Source organism: Centruroides sculpturatus, unplaced genomic scaffold, assembly GCF_000671375.1.
Source record: "Centruroides sculpturatus isolate CEXI.00-Female unplaced genomic scaffold, Cexi_2.0 scaffold834, whole genome shotgun sequence".
In the NCBI taxonomy this organism is placed as follows: Eukaryota; Metazoa; Arthropoda; class Arachnida; order Scorpiones; family Buthidae; genus Centruroides; species Centruroides sculpturatus.
Genome location: NW_019384958.1, coordinates 372,575 through 389,787, shown reverse-complemented (window position 1 = coordinate 389,787; position 17,213 = coordinate 372,575). Strand labels below are relative to the sequence as shown.

At 31.9% G+C, this 17,213-nt stretch overlaps 2 protein-coding genes and 1 long non-coding RNA gene across 4 annotated transcripts; 1 reads left to right on the top strand and 2 right to left on the bottom strand.

Annotated features, from left to right (window-relative positions):
* Positions 1–1,783: 1,783 nt before the first annotated feature.
* Positions 1,784–6,403, bottom strand: LOC111632392 (epoxide hydrolase 4-like). Its single transcript, XM_023376807.1, has 7 exons — positions 6,302–6,403; positions 5,468–5,716; positions 3,691–3,815; positions 3,506–3,618; positions 3,271–3,439; positions 2,413–2,564; positions 1,784–2,143 (listed from the first exon to the last, which is right to left on the bottom strand). Exons 1-7 carry the CDS (start codon positions 6,401–6,403, stop codon positions 1,872–1,874), a joined length of 1,182 nt encoding a protein of 393 aa, XP_023232575.1. The 3' UTR covers positions 1,784–1,871.
* A 489-nt stretch (positions 6,404–6,892) lies between these two features.
* On the top strand, positions 6,893–9,667 carry LOC111632398. The gene is made up of 3 exons (XR_002757852.1): positions 6,893–7,080; positions 8,443–8,509; positions 9,330–9,667. It is a non-coding gene; the product is annotated as an uncharacterized LOC111632398 (long non-coding RNA).
* Positions 9,668–10,895: 1,228 nt separating this feature from the next.
* Positions 10,896–16,521, bottom strand: LOC111632406. Of its 2 annotated transcripts, none has more exons than XM_023376819.1 (3): positions 13,944–16,518; positions 13,052–13,199; positions 10,896–12,964 (listed from the first exon to the last, which is right to left on the bottom strand). In XM_023376819.1, exons 1-3 carry the CDS (start codon positions 14,346–14,348, stop codon positions 12,774–12,776), a joined length of 744 nt encoding a protein of 247 aa, XP_023232587.1. In that variant the 5' UTR covers positions 14,349–16,518; the 3' UTR covers positions 10,896–12,773. The 2 variants fall into 2 exon arrangements, 1 of the variants encoding a protein (XP_023232587.1); XR_002757854.1 differs by having other exon boundaries at positions 12,843–12,964; positions 13,052–13,851; positions 13,944–16,521.
* Between the last annotated feature and the right edge of the window lie 692 nt (positions 16,522–17,213).

Here is a 17,213-nt window from a genome sequence, read left to right as displayed (position 1 = left end):
GAAAACTCCACGTGGCCAGCCCGTCCGAGCAAGGAGCGAACCCACGACCGAACTCCCAGTGTTCAGTGTACGAAGACCGCTTGGCCATTGGTGGGCCCTGTTATATATAGAAAACTATATTACTTATATGGTTTTCACAATTTAAAGAAAAAGTTTACTAGACTCAAATTAACAGCATAATTTCGACGGAGTTTCCAAACGCCGAAGAAGATCCCGTTTTGTTTGACGTTGTAAAAGAACATGTGATTCTTGGACCATGTGGGCCAATTAATCCAAATTCAGCTTGCACGAAAGATAGAAAGTGTATCAAGAAATATCCTCGCGAATTTAATTAAAGCAGAAACTGAAACCGGAGACGATGGCTTCCCCCTGTACAGATGACGAAAGCCAAAAGATGGCAGATTTTCCACAACAATGAGAGTGAAAAGTAACAGTGCATATACTGAAAAAAGGAGTGAACAACAAATAAATAGCTGCTTACTCGCCTCTGCTCTCAAAAATCATCCAATAGAAGCATTATAACATTACTGCGATTGGTAGCACGTAGCACTCACGTGCGTGGATTCGAAAGTGTTAATGCCAGGATAAGATACAGGACATACACTACTAATCTGAGGTAGAGAGCATAAATTTTAACTTAAATAAATTAAAAATATGATTAAAAATTGCAGCCCGGCATTGTGACGACGTCACAATAAATAATTGCTCGTTCCAAAATATATCATTGTTGCAGTAATTAAGTGAATATAAATAATATTTGCTTTTTAAATTATATTTTTCTTTGTATGAATTTAATTTAATTATTTTAAAAATTATTTGCCAATAGATGGCGCTACATGTACCGGTAGCAAGTCAGATGTAGGCCGAAATTAATTGATAATAATGAAATTAATTCAATATTTTTTGGAACTGTATAGCTTAATGTCGATTCTAGAGTCTAAGTAATGCTCATACAAACTTTGGTCCAAATCAGTTTAAGAATAAAGTTTTGTGTAAAGGACAAACCAACATTTTTATATACAGTATACAGATTAAGTAGCGACGTGTGCCCAGCGTACTCAGGTTTTTGAGGGGTGTGGAATTGATAAAGTGTGATAAAAACAATGGCCATAGTAACTAAAATGTGCAATTATTGGCCTGAGTATTTATAACAATGAAACTAAAAAACTCTCCTGTAGACAGACCCTGATATTCGTCGAAAGGGATAACTTTTTAATGTGATTCTATAGTGATGATGCCTTTAGGCATGCATTAAGTTATTTGGCGGTATTGTCACAATCTATTACCAACAATCCGAAAATCAAAAATATATCAACAAACCAACAACAATTAGCATTTATTTTTTGCTAACAGATGGCGCTATATGAAAAGGATGCAGAATATACCCCATGACACTTTAAGCCAGAAAACTGCGCATCCGCAGGAAATACAGTACCTAATACAGATACTAGACTGGATGGCCGACCCTTCAAGGTGGCAGCCTACCGTTCTGGGGGATCGAATCCAGGTGGGTCAAGGAACCCCCAGAAATTTTTCGGGGAGTGGTCCATTTGGATATGTCAAGCCCCCGTCCCTCATCACCAGGTTGCCCCATTGTGGGCCTGCTATAAGAAAGAGGTGGAAAGAGTATTAAAAAAAAAAAAAAAAACACTACCTGATAACATTCATTGTAGGCCTGGATGAACCCATGATGAACACTGGAAAAGGCATTCTTAGTGCTTACAGAATTGAATCATATTTATAGGGAAAAAATCAATAAAGACAAGACACTTTTAAAGATTCAAATTTAATAAACAAATATTTTTGCAATGTACATTATCAAAATTCTAGAAAAAACCTTACATAAGTGTTATGTGACAACATGTAGAAAATTAATTTTTCAAAAAATTCTCAATATGGTTGTTAACTGTTTCAGGTCTCTCGTGATGTACCCAATGACCAGCACCTTCTATCATTTCTATTTTCAAATTGTTGCAATGTTTTATAGAAGCTTTAACCAAATCTGTTGATAATGCTATGTCACGATCACCCCAAACTATTAAAGTTGGGGTATCCACTTTACCTTTGCCAGTTAGGTCTTTTTCATTTTTATCTACAGTTTTTAAATTTGCTCTATAATAATTTAAAGGAGGAGTAAGTGCACCTGAAAGTATAAAAATTAGTTAGAGAATTTGTATGATTTTCTCAGATTCTCACATTAATGTATATACGCAACTACACACTTATATGGGTGGCCCCAAAGTCAATTAACTGTTTATGATTTTCACATAAACTTTGCAACTGAATCACAAATTAAATTTGTTAAAGTGTAGCATGTAATAAGACAGCAATTTAGTCATTATAATGGCTAACTAACTTTTATGCCATCCTGTAATATAAGTTTATAATATTATAAATATATTAAAAACTTACCTGGTTGGGAGAACACGTGTTTATAGCATTCCAGTTCTTCATCAGTGCAACGGTTTTTGTTTTTTCCCTGATATATCTTTGATAAAGTAGATAAATTGTTGGCTCGAATATAAATCTCGGGTAGAAATGGTAATTGAAAGAAGTACATATACCTGTTGATGTAAATAATAATGAATACACATAATATATAATTTGAAAATATAAGAGTATCTTTTGCAAACAAATTTTGATGTAAAAATTCACATAGCAATAATACAATAAAGTCTGTTTGGCTAGAATCCTGTACACAAAAGGACCATACAATTTAATCTCTCTTGTAAAATCATGATAGGAAACAAGTGTTGAAAATATTTTGCTTTAAGGGAATAAAATAAATACATTAAATGAACTAACTAACCAATTGATTTACTAACCAAGAAGAAAGATTAAAGCAAATCCAGCAGATACCCTCTTAGTGTCCAAAGGACAGAGTTTAAAAAAAATCTCAAGAAGGGCAATTGCTTCTCCTCGCCTTCCTTGTGGATGGCTTTAATGCAGAAGTCATAAGCAATGATGATGTTCCATATTTATGATGGTCCACACCTCATCTTAAATGTCTATCTTAACCCCTATGGACTCCTATCTTAAATCCTATTCCATATATATAAGGTTCAAATGAACATTTTAATAAACCTTATAACTATGACAGAGGAATCTGATTCTCAATGAGATCACCCAGAATGAATGAAGAATAGGAACAATGTACAAACACATGCTATTGTGAAAAACTGAGAATATCCAAATCAAATTGAATCTGAATTGATAAAATAACGCATTAAAACAATATTAAAGCTACACTTATTTACATAACACACTTACCAGCTCATAAGAAATTGTTTCAAGCTTCTTCTTACAACAGAAGAAAAAGCTCTTGGATGAGGACTATTGATGATAATTAATTTCTTAACTTTCTCAGGATGCAAAATGGCAAGATACCAAGCTATTATGCCACCCCAATCGTGACCAATAACTATAGCTGAATCTCTTCCTATAATCAGTCAATTATTGTATTGGTTAGTCTAACAAATAGTGAAATTTAAATACATCAACTTACCAAAAGATGTAATAAGTTCGTTGGCATCTTCGTATAATTCTTTAATTAGGTAAGCTTTCACATCTGAAGGATGATCAGATTCTCCATATCCTCTCAAATCTACAGCTACTACCCTAAAAAACCATTGTTTAGCTAATTACTTATGATAAAAAACAGATGAATTGTATTTATTTAACTGATCTTACCAATATTTTTGAGCCAATCTAGGGATCTGATGTCTCCAACTGTACCAAAAATCTGGAAAGCCATGCAGGAGTAATACTAATGGTTTATTTCTATCTCCAGCTTCCACATAATGGAGACGTAAGCCCTATATTAATAAAGTACTATACAATACACTGTGCTTTTGTGATTTTGTTATGTATTTACAACAAAACTCCTAAAATAGCATTTACTTATTCACAAAATCAAATGTTACTGTCATATTAATTTATTACATAGCGAGTCGTATTAATGACTCGCTATGACATTAATATATTAATGTCATAGCAAGTCATTTATTATGAAATATTGTGACTTGTTTTTAAGTAAATCAATATAAATTAGCATAAATAAATGCTCTCTGTATATCTTATAACACTCTTTAGACAATTCTTCTATATACAGTAACTAGATTTGATAACCTATTGTTGGGTTTTTGTTTCTATTGTTTCTAATTTTCATCACTGTGTGTGATAAAAGTGAATGAGATGAAATCGTAACAAAACTGAGTTTATTGCCTTCTCGCATATATGGTACATGTCTCAATTACGGGTGAGTTTGAACTTGTTCCAGGAAGTGATGACTCGTACCACTGGGGTTCATTGCTTGTTTTTCACGACAGTTAAGATGTGAAGGGTGGAGTTCGCCACAATATATCCAGTTAGATCTTAACTCATTTTCTGGTTACCTCTCATTTTAGTTTTATTCAAGTTTACATGAAAACTGTAAATAATTACAGCTAAAAATTGTCAAAAAAACTACTCACAAGTTTATTGTCTACCTTTGGATATCAAACAATTAATGAAATGTATTTTTAATCAATGAACTTTATCCTGAGAAATGTTACATGTCTCTAATCAATCACGGTAATCTGTATTCATATTTATCAAACAGAAATTATATACAATTTTACAATACAGTTATAATGGAACTAGTAAGAAATAATGTGCTAATAAACCAACAGAACAAATACATCTAGAACCCAATTTACAAGCTACACAATTAAGAGTTTAGGGCCTCACACTTTTACCTCAATTTGATTGAAGGAAAAGCCTTCTGTATGCTAATAACTTAAGAGTCACACATCTAAATCCCTTCTTGAATAATGGGTACAAATTTTCTATTAAGATTATGTAAAATGGTATTATACAGTTTGTTTCCAAGGGTAAAACCTCAATTTTTGCCAGGTTTAATTGTTTTTCTAGCTCCAATTATATAAAACTGGAGTGTATTATACTTGTATCCGATTTACAGTTCTGACCTTGAATTGATCATCCTATATTGGCAAATACTATTGCGTTTGCCAATATGGGAGAATCAGTTCAAGGTCAGAGCTGCAAATCGGATACAAGTATAATATGCTCCAGTTTTATGATATAACTAAAGCTAGAAAAACAACATATATAACATATTTTATTCAGCATTATCAATTCTGTAACAGTAAGCAAAAGAATCAATATGTAAATCACGATAATTATTAGAGGAATAACTGCAATATCACTCGTTATATCCAGCCTGAAGGAATAATTGATTAAAAATGATAGCATGACAGACACACAGGATCAGTATAAGTTTTTCAAATTACAAATTTGTACATATTATCAACAGAAGTTATATTAAATGTCACGAGATATGACATTGGAAGATAATTTTAAGACATTTAACATTACAGTTTAAATGCAGTTTAGTTAATTTGTGTATTACAAATCTTGTATTTTATAAATATTTAGAAAGATCAATTAACTATAAAGTAAATTTTACCTGATTTTTCAGTTCAATGAATCCATGTTTTCCCAATTTAGGATCATAAAGAGCTTTTGGAGCATCAACTATTTCAGTTTTGAAGAATTTCTTTCCATTTTTAATAGCTCTATAAACTGTAAACAATAAGACAATCCACCCATAGAAAATTGGTAAAACCAAGAGGAGGATGCTTTGTATCAGTTGTCGGACATCAGTCTTGTCTAAAAAAGTAGTAATTCTAGATGAAATCAGTGGCAGATCTAGAATCTAATCTCAGAGGTCGAAATAATATAAACAATACGGATATATAAAAGTGTTATTGCTTCAAGAATTAAAACAAATTACACTTAATACAAGATCTTTCTTTGAGATCTGGATATGTTAGTCTCCTCCCCTGTATTTTTGCTCGACTCAGTTACAATGAGCCATTCAGTGTCAAAGCATTCTGAAATACAAATACCCTTAAGAAACTATTGATACATCAAAAAATGATAAAAAAGAAACCCAAGATCAAATCCAGATTGGTCAAAAAACCAAGAATTTTTTGTAGGATGGTCAATTCAGGTATGTCAGGCCTTGCCCCATTGTGGGCCTGATCAAACCCATAAGGAACTTGCTAAAAAGGCCCTTTAGTGCCCATAGAACAGAAAGAGTTCAAAAGAAAAAAAAAAGTAGCTGATATAAAATGCAACGATTTGCTTTATCACAGTGTCCACCAATGACTGAGTGGATAAAACTCCAGAATACTACTGGCAGTTAGTCGCAGGTTCACACACCACTAATGAGCTGGTCATGTGGTGTTTACCTGGTTTTCTTCACATGTCTAACACCTAACAGGAGTCAGTTTTCCACTTGAAGTCCTCTGGGTGAAATCCCCCAAGTGTTGCGTTGCCTCAATCCATCAATCCTCTTCATCTTTCTTTTCCAGGAATCAATTGTATGAGTTTCTTGCATGCTATCATTTTCCTTCTTATTTCAACATTAAAAATAGCATTGTTTTTACTAAACAATGACAATTGAAAGAAATACAGGCATACCTCGACTTACGTCGTTCCCGATTATACGTCATTTGTCAAAAAAGTATATGGAAAAATAAAAATCAAGTTTAAGTCATTTTATTCGACTTTACGTCTGTCCGCTACAAATATTGAAGTCGTAATATCACTAGAAAAACGTTTAAAGCACATAAAATCATATTAAAATATATACAAGTATGAACTGTATTTACAGTACATGCATTCGTAAATTTAGATTACTTTTTTCTGTACTATATGAAAAACTAAAATTTATTTGTTTGTAAGCTTAAAATAGATTTTTATTACCCATATATTATTAAAAATGCATTAATAAATAAAATACAGAACCGGGAATGGTAATTTATGGTTTAGCCTAGTGATAAGTAGATTCAGAGACAAGCAAATTCGACTTACGTCGTTCTCCTGGAACCAATTACCGACGTAAGGCGAGGTATACCTGTATTTGTGTTTAAATGCTGTTGGAAGAATTTCCTGAATATTTTTCCTGGTTGTCATTATTAATATTTTCCTTATACAAATGTTTATGCTTGTTACAGTCAAGATGTAATTTTTGTTCAGATTTTAAACATAATTCAGTTTACTCGGAAGTAAAAGGTAGGTGAATTTTGAATTTAACATAAATTTAATTTTTCAAAATGGTGAATGGAAAGATCCCAAGTATGAGTATTTTCAAACTAAAATAGTCTTTATCACCCATCTAACTGGTTATGTACTCACTACACAGTAAAACTTTGATTTAACACATCTGAAATTAACACTAAATCAAGTTTGGTGCTAAATTGAAATGTTTCAAGCAATGATGGCTACACCAGGATTGATGGGCTAAGGCAATGCAACACAAAGGTGATCTGCCAAGGAGGGATGCTCCAGGAAGGTCCTCCTATAGAAAACTGGCCCCTCTTTAGGTATTAGCAAGTGGAGTAAATCCAGAAAATTCCATGTAGCAAGCACATTGATGAGGTGCACACCCACGACCAGTATTTGTTTATTTGTTTACGGTAACATGACAGATGGGCAATCTTCCGAGGGAAAAGCCTCCCAGGAAGACATTCTAAGAGGAAATGATCCTTGTTTAGGTGTTACAAATGTGAAAAAAACTCAGAAAGCTTCATGTGGCCAGCCTGTTGGCAAGGCCAAACCCACAACCACTTGGTTACTGGTGGACCCTAAAGTCTACACAGTTTAAAAGTCATATGATAGGGTGATATAAATTTGATCTGGTCCATCAGGACACCACAATGAACACTGGTCGCAGATTTGGCCTGATCAAGGGCTAGCTGCATAGCTGCTTGAAAGTTTTCCGGGTTTTCTTCAGGTGGAGCCAGTTTCTCATGGAAAGTTTTCCTGGGAAACATCATCTTGGCTAATTGCCCATGTGTTGCACTGCCTTAATCCATAATCTAATCCAATTTAATCAGCAATGCAAAATCTACAGGTCTGTTTGATTGGTTGAGATACTGCAGATTTCTACATAAATTTGACGACATTCTTCAGAATTTCTTATTGTAAAGCCAAAGAGTTGTTGCGAAATTCACATAAAACTGTCCGTGATCCCAACCAAATTAACAGATATCGAAAGCTTATTTATTTAATATTTAATGGTGAATATCCATTCACATGTATTCATTGACGCTTGTGAGGATTGCGCTATATTGAGGGTTTGATTATATTTTGAAATTTATTACCATTCTATCGAATACCTGTGTAAATGGTGCCTGAAGGCAATAATATATCATCTTATGTAACATATTCAAGGTTGAATGTAATAAAAAATTATTATTATAGCAATAAATTGAAGGAGCCAAAGTTTTTGCTTTCTTAAAGCTATAAACAGTTTTCATAATTTGGTAAATGTTATGTAAATTCATTCTGATTTTAAGACAATTTTATATTCATTGTATACACATTAACATTTAAAATTATTTTTAACCTTATTAATTTCTTTGCTTTTGACAGGTAACCTTGATGATATATATATAGCTTACTTATTTTCCTTATTCCTGCTACTCATTATCATTATCAGGTATGTTTTTTCTTACCTTACTTATAATATAACATGTAAGTTAAGTTGTCAGGCTGCTTCTCTGAAGGACAGATTCAAATTGGATCATGTATTCAGGAATTTTTCATAGGTGATCAGACCTCATACCTCACTGTTTTCTTGTGCCGAAGGTGTTTATATGTAGATATTAATGTTTGTGGTGAAGTGACCACCTATGTCTTCACTAATGAATTATCTGCAAAATTATAATTACCTGATTTTTATAGAATTCATCAAATCTTAACCATAAAATGAAGCTTCTTTATGCCATTTTGTGGTACCCATCAATAGCCAAGTGGATAAACCATTGAACATTGGTAAATACTGATAGTTTTTCTTGGGTTTATGCCTCACCAACAGGCTGGCCATGCAGAGTTTTATGGGTTTTTATCACAAGTCTAACCAGAGCCATTGAGAGAAGAGAAGCTGGAAATTTTTTCCTGGACCTGGAGAAAACTTAGGGACATACAGATAAAAAGAACTTGCTCTATCCTGGAACCCCTCTTGATAGACGTGTCTGAATACCTAAATAGGGACCATTTTCCTGTCGAAAGTAAAAAAATATATATATATATTTTTAAACTAAGTTTATTATTCATATTTAAAATTAAGTGTGGAACACAAACACAAACACAAAACACAGTTTATTGACGTTTGAGCCACCCCCTAAATAAAATAATTTGCAGCTAATATAAATGTTTAAAATATATAATTTTAATTATATCACTACACTTAGAAACTCAATAATTGATAAATTCATATCTACAAAGATAAGTAAGTTATCTAGAAATTCTTTTTTCAGACATGGCTGAAGTCAGACAACTGATACAAAGCATCCTCCTCTTGGTTTTACCAATTTTCTATGGGTGGATTGTCTTATTGTTTACAGTTTATAGAGCTATTAAAAATGGAAAGAAATTCTTCAAAACTGAAATAGTTGATGCTCCAAAAGCTCTTTATGATCCTAAATTGGGAAAACATGGATTCATTGAACTGAAAAATCAGGTAAAATTTACTTTATAATTGATTGATCTTTCTAAATATTTATAAAATACAAGATTTGTAATACACAAATTAACTAAACTGCATTTAAACTGTAATGTTAAATGTCTTAAAATTATCTTCCAATGTCATATCTCGTGACATTTAATATAACTTCTGTTGATAATATGTACAAATTTGTAATTTGAAAAACTTATACTGATCCTGTGTGTCTGTCATGCTATCATTTTTAATCAATTATTCCTTCAGGCTGAATATAATGAGCGTTATTGCAGTTATTCCTCTAATAATTATAGTGATTTACATATTGATTCTTTTGTTTACTGTTACAGAATTGATAATGCTAGATAAAATAGTTTTATATAAATGCAGTAGTATTTGGCAATATAGGAGGATCAATTTATGGTCAGAGCTGTAAATAGGATAGAAGTATAATACTCTCCAGTTTTATGATGTAATTGGAGCTGGAAAAAATTAAGCAAGCCAGGTTTAATGGTAAAAGCCGAGATTCTAACCTTGGAAATAAACTGTATAATACCATACCAAAAATAATCAATAACCAGTATTTAATAATAATGGAAATTTTACACTATTATAATTAATTAAAGGGAGGTGTTTGCTAAAAGTACATTTTACTGTACTGTACATAACAGGAAGGGGATAAAAAGTGGTTCAAAAACTGTACATATAATTAATAGCAAACCTCTAAATATACAATGTCTTAAAATAAATAAAAAATTATATATATATTTAATTATTGAGTTTATTCATTCATTAACTTTTATTAACAGCTCTTACTAATAAGCTATTAAATATCTAAATATGTATTTTAGTCACTTTATAATCTCATTGATTAAGTATTTGCATTGCTTTGTAAATGGTTCTATATTAGAAAATAAAGAATACAGTATTAGTACATTGTATCAAATACTTTATCATAACTGATTTTGTTTTGGCTTTTTAAAGAGGATGAAAAATTTATTTACCAAAATAACACTTTTCTATTCTTTTAAGCTATAAGATTTAGCTAGTAGAACTGAATTTTATAGCTTATTGGTGATTTAAAATAAAAAATATTTTATTAAAAATGAATTTTGAATAGTTTCACAATTTGCAAACAAGATATTATTATGTAAACATAAATATTTCTTAAATAATTTAATATAAGTTGTTGATATAAATATACACTTGTATATGATATAAAATAAACTTATATTAAAATAGTCTCATTTTTTTTATTATAAATGCAAGAAAATAGAAAAATATTTTATTATTTATCAACGAAATATTTAAAGAAATTTTAATATTTGACCTTAAAATTGGGAGAAATTTTTAAGCATAATTGTATTTTTAATAAGTTAGCACCTTATTCATTTATTCAATGATGTTTTTAATCAAGAAATTCTATATTTTTCTTTCCATCCTATGGGCACTATTAAGAGGGCCTTTTTTCCATACCAATCATGAGTTTGGTTGAATGGTGAGGGACTGGGTTGCTCACTCAGATTTAATCCCTGGTCCATCATAGTAGTAAGCTAACTCCTTAACAACCTCAACCATATGGTCATCAAATTTAATAGGTTCATTTATTAATTATCTATTGCATATGTATATATATCATTTGTACAAGATATATCTTTAATGTGATAATTCCTAAACAATGCGAAAAATTATATTGAGAAAGTATAAATAAATTATAATTTGCTTTAATTGAAATATAATAAAATTACATAAAAATATTTACAGATATATTTATTCAATCTCAGAGGATAATAAGGGCCATTTGATCAAGCCTCAGACATATATATATATTTATACATGTGTACGTTTTCAGTTTTTTATAGTTAAAGATTGTCTTGTATAGTTAATATTGCATATAAATATTTCAAGTATAGTTAAATTAAACTAGTAACGTGTTAACAGATTTGTTTTTTGATAGGGTGAATGTATTTTAGTATGTAATTTGAAAGGGTCAGTATTTTAGTAACTTAATTGTTTAGAATATTTGATATATTACTGAAAAATGAGTTTAAATATATTTTTCTTCTTTGGATGGACCTTTGGTTTATAGACTTTATGCACTACAATTTCTACTTTGACTGTTTTGATGCGATAAGACAACACAACCAGTGCCGTAACTAGCCATTCCTGTGCCCTGTGCAAGAATTTGCATTTAGGACCCTTAATTAATTAAGTTTGGAAAAATAATAAAACAATTTCATGCATTTTGGGCCCCCTTCTAAGTGGGCCCTGTGCAGGTGCACCTGTTGCACCTGCCTAGATACGGCACTGAACACAACACAAAGATGATCTGCTAAGGAAAGGACTTTCTATGGAAAAATGGCACCAACTGTAGTATTAGATTTCATACCCAAGAATAAATCATTGTGACTAGAGAGGCAAATTGAAAAATTATGATCGGTATTCTTTTTTTCAGCCAGCACAGGTTTATTAGCTACAGTTTACGTGTAAAATAAATAACAGTAGCTTAAGTGTATGTGATGAAAGCAAAAGCATGAATTATATATACTGTATATGGGCACTACTAAACTGAGGGAACTTAGTCACCTCACAGCCCCCATAGCTACAAGTCCTTATGTGTAAAAAATACCTGGAAAACTCCACGCAGCCAGTGCATAGACTAGGCATAAACTTGGGACCAACTACCAGTATTTAGTAGTTTTATCCACTTGGCTACTGGTGGGCATTTTATACTTTGTTTGTTTACTTAATCCTAGTATGATAATTTAGTAAAAATGAAATATTTTTTACTATTTGAAAGTGTAAATAAAACAAGCAAGAATGCTGTTTGTCATTCTTTATAACAAACAATAAATTTGCTCCTTAATTCATGAGTAGATAACCTACTGCCTTCAGGCTGCATGCAAGTCTTTGTAGTTTTTACTGCAGTTTGATAAAATGTAAAATGGTAAAAGTTTATTTTTTCTGTTATGAATTTTGTATTATAAAGTATGTTTATTACCTTTTTTTTTTAATAAAGGTATCTATCTAAATGTACATTTTTTGTATGTGTATGTTATTATATTGAATGAATATACTAATGAGAGTTTTCAGAAATAGGGTGCAACCTTCTAATTAAAAACTTTCCTCACCTCTGCCTTAATAGCTTGTTGATGGAAATGATTACATAAGAATAGTTATAATGAAAATATTCTTACATAATTTAAAAATTATTGTGTGTAAATTTTTAAATTATTTACCATTCAACACTAGAAAATAAAATTTATTTAATTTTTGTATTCATTTCAAATTCTAATCTTTTTTCTTGAATTTCTACAAGCTTTTTTAACGACTCATTTATACCCTTTAAACTACATTTGATATCATCATTCGTAGTTAAAATTTTTTCTAATTTTTCTTCTAGAACTTCCCATCTGTGTTGGTATTTCCTTTTTATCCTCTTATCCCTGGAAGCTAAAAGATAAATGTTTGATTTTAATCATGTTTAATGGATTTTTATAAATTAAATAAATAAAATTATACGAAAAAAAAATAACTTACTGGTATAAGCTTCAATTTGTTTATTTACATGATAAAATGGAGTTTCTGTTAAAAGAGTATTCTCTGAATTAGAATCTTGACAATAAACTATGGTAGAATTAACATCAATGGCATTATCTGTATTTTCCAATATTCCTTCATATGGTTCCTGAAAATTTAAATTTTTAAAATTTTTAAGATAGAAATGTTCATTAGTAAGTAAGTTTATAACAAAAGCCAAAAAGAAGATGGAAAGGAAAGATAAGGAAGGATGCAGGAAGCTCCTTATCTCTTCCTTCCACAGAGAGTAAAGATATAAGAGTAAAAAAATAAGATGCAGAGAGGTGGTAAAAGCAGTAACAAGGCTACTTCGCTTGAAAAAGTCAGATGATTGATAATAGCAAAAGTTAAATGATGGATGATCGAGTGGTTAAGGTGGCAATCAATTGCTTTGGAGGATCCAGGATTAAATCCAAACAAATAATAAAAAAACCTATAAATTTTTTAGAGGGTGGCCATTTTGGATATATTTCAAACTCCATCCCTCACTACTCATCTGCATACAGGTTTGTTTATTAAATTATGGCAACACAACACTTAGGCGTATCTGCCTAGAAGATGCCTTCTGGGTGGTCTTTTTAAGGCCCCTATTCAGATGTTACAGATATGGAGAAAACCTGGAAAACTCCACATGACCATCCTGTCCTGGTGAGGCACAAACTCACAACTGAATTCCCAGTGTTCAGGGAACAGAACCACTTGGTTACTGGTGGTGGACCCTGCATACAGGGCCTTTAAATCCTTTAAAAGGACATCAGTACCTACAGATTGAGAAGAGTTAACAAAAAGAATAAAAAGAGCACAACTTAAAAAGATTATTTAATTACATATAATACAATAAAATTGCACTAACCTCTTGTATCGTTTCAACAGTACACTCGACTTCAATATTGTTATTACAGTTAATAAACTTCAAAACCCTTTTATCGATGGGAAGTAATTCAGGAATAGGATATTTTCCTTCCGAATTTCTGGCTAATTTATGAATATTTAAAGCTTTCTTCTTAATGCGGCATTTTAAATCCTGCCATTTATCACGCACTTCTCTACCGCTTCTTACAAGACCAATAAAAGAACAACTGCTAACTTCTTTGGCCACTTCTTCCCAAGCATTTCTGACTTCGTGAGTCGTTTTAAAAACCTTTCCTAACTCGATATTATTTAAATATGGCCGCTCCTCGACGCAACTTACCAGCCTTTCAATTTCTAAATGAGAAAAATTAGGCTTGCGGATTCTCTTTGTTGCATTGTCCTCCATTTTCAAACAACAGAAAAATTTAATACTATTGGCTGAAGAGGTTGGAACGAATCAACCGTTACCATCACTGTTAGATGACGTCAATGCCGACGTTCAAAGGCCATTAACCGCTGACGTCATTTAACGATCGATAGTTTAACGGTAGTGGTAGTTTGTAGACTTCGTTAAGAGTTGTAAATCGATTGATAATACTGTAAAATATCTAATTTTATGAATCAATAAATTCAAATACAAAGATTCATCGATCTAAATGTATGTACTTCATTAAATAAACACGTATTTAATGCTAGTGCTCTTTATCGAATGAACAGATAACCAGAGTACTGTTAAGAGGTCAAGGATAGTATAAAAAAACCTTCTAGTGCTGGGTATTTCAGTTTGTAGGGAAATATTTTATATGTAAAATTAATTATGTAAGTTTTAAGCGTTTATTTGTGAAGTGGAAATAAAATGCTACCACCAGTTTACATCTATTGTGTGCCGCCATGATAAAATACGTTGCGTATGACGCTTTATTTTGCGTCGTATTTTGCGATAATAAATATATGTGTGATAAAATAAGACAAATTAACGACTTAAATATAAGAAGCTATTCACATTTATATACATTTTTTTGTTACTGTATGAAGTATAATGTTAAATAATCATGGAAGTTGAATCACGTAATGCGGAAGAATAACATTAAAATCTGGGATGTATTACAAGAATAAAAACGGTCGTTGCAACAAGGAAATTTTTAATAATAAAAATATGTAACTGAGACTAAATTCCAATCGCGGACTTTTCAAATAATTTAAAATGAGAGTATGTGTGACTAAAACAAGAATTTGAAATTTGCTTACTAAGCAGGTTCTGTTTAAATACATTAAATAAATATGAAAATATTTATAGATACTAATGGAATTCTTTATTTGTTAAATTTCTCTGCTCTATGCGCACCAAGAGGATCTTTTTTCCATACTCATCAGAGCCCATCGGTGGCCGAATAGATAAGATACACTAAACACTGGTGGTTTGTCATATATTCGCTTCTGACCAATGGATTGATCACGTGGAGTTTTTCAGATTTTTTTCACTTGACTACCCAACTAAATAGGGCCAGTTTCCTCTGAGAAGCCTCCTTTAGCAGATCGCGCTTGTGTTGCGAAGCCATACCCTATCAAACCAAACAATACCCGCTATGCGGTTTGGCCATATGCACGATAAGGTGATGAGCGATGAAGCCCAGTACTTTGGAACATCCACTATAAGTGGACAGTGGAAAGCCCGAGATTTTTACTCTTTCCGTTCTGTGGGCAATAAGAGAGCTTCCCCCTATAAATACGTGTGCTGGGCTGTGAACGGCTCACGTATTTGTAAAATCTAAGTGACTCGTACAACATGGAATTCATATAAAACGGAATTATCAACAGTGTTATAAAGGGTCGACTGTATTTTACTCTAGGATTTCTAACCTTTAGACGTTATGCAACGAGAACAATTCTCTTATATATGCGACTGATTGTATTATAATCGACCTTATGCTAATTTAAATTCGAATTACACCACTTCTTAAAATTAATGTACGTCGTTGCTATAGTACGCTATTTTTGTAAAATAGATTGTTCTTAATGTAATGTTAAAGACGAATGGATAGACAGAGTTTTCGTGGTTTTCTATGAAACTTCTCTCCGCTGATTGCCCACGTATCACGTTACCTAATAAACAAAGTCGCCCATGCCCAACAAAGACTCTGCCAATAATTGAAAAAAAAAAAAAATATGATCATTAGACGATAACTGATAATCTCTATAGAAACAATAGCTTCAGCAAGACATATTCTTTGATGAAAATACAATAGGAAATTATTATGAGGAAAATAAAGACATTTTCTTTTATTTTACGATAGTTTAATGATAAAACTGGCACGTAAATGACTTCTATGATTTTTATTTTCTAAATTCACGATAAAATATAAAAACATTTTCTTGATTTACAACATATAGAATATCCATCCATATAAACAAAAGATATTTTGTTTTTTGGATTCTCTCTGTCCCGTGGGCACCAAGAAGATTTTTTCAGGCCCATCATGGATTCGGCCAGGCTCACAACCAGGCTCTCCGATTCCTCAGAGTGCCAAGCTGATGCATTCGCCTCGTGTTCGGCTAATGTTTGAAAAGGGGCACATTTATATTTTGTAATGGACCCTGTAAAATATGAACTCGGTTCTGTGTCAGTTCCATAATTCTTACAATGTCGTGTGTGGGTGTGTGCGCGTGACTTATCATAAAACAAATTAGTTTCTACTATAGTCAATTTTGATAATGTTGAATGTATAAATATTGTCAACGTTAACGCAGAATAAATGTTGAAGATTTATTGACGGCAGAATGGACGAGACAATTAACGCGACACCCTATTTCTCTGGGGAATTCAGGGTAAAAACTTGGCGAGCAACCTCAGGAATTTCCCATAGGCGGTTTGTCCTGGATATGTCAGGCCCCTTGTGGGCCTGGCTGAACTCATAGAAAAAGATCCAAAAAAGAGCCAAAAATGAAGATAATTGAAGGAGATTAAGAACTTTAGTTTGATTTTTAATTAAAATCCGTTTAAATATTTAATGGAAGTATGAAAACTAGTAGATGGTCCATATCGTAAACTATGTACCATCGAAGAAACGCGGCGCGGAGGCATCGCGACGCGTCACTTCGCGTCGCGGCGTGTTGCAATCCGACAACATTGCAATTACACTTTCTTTATTCAAAAACACGCTAAATTAATTTAATTGCGCTTGCAGATAAAACATTATATAAAAAAAATCATTATCTAAATTTTAAATAAGGATAAATAAATCTCACCTTGTCATAAATCCCTATAAAATCC

Bases quoted from the DNA above. Each gene is read 5' to 3' on its own strand.
- LOC111632392 (XM_023376807.1), bottom strand. From the start codon at position 6,403: ATGCAAGAAACTCATACAATTGATTCCTGGAAAAGAAAGATGAAGAGG. The intron at 3,816-5,467 runs GTAAAATTTACT...TTATTAATATAG, and splicing joins TCATTGAACTGAAAAATCAG to GGCTTACGTCTCCATTATGT. The intron at 2,565-3,270 runs GTAAGTGTGTTA...TTACATCAACAG, and splicing joins AAACAATTTCTTATGAGCTG to GTATATGTACTTCTTTCAAT.
- LOC111632406 (XM_023376819.1), bottom strand. From the start codon at position 14,348: ATGGAGGACAATGCAACAAAGAGAATCCGCAAGCCTAATTTTTCTCAT. The intron at 13,200-13,943 runs GTTAGTGCAATT...TTAAATTTTCAG, and splicing joins CTGTTGAAACGATACAAGAG to GAACCATATGAAGGAATATT. The intron at 12,965-13,051 runs GTAAGTTATTTT...TTTATCTTTTAG, and splicing joins ACAAATTGAAGCTTATACCA to CTTCCAGGGATAAGAGGATA.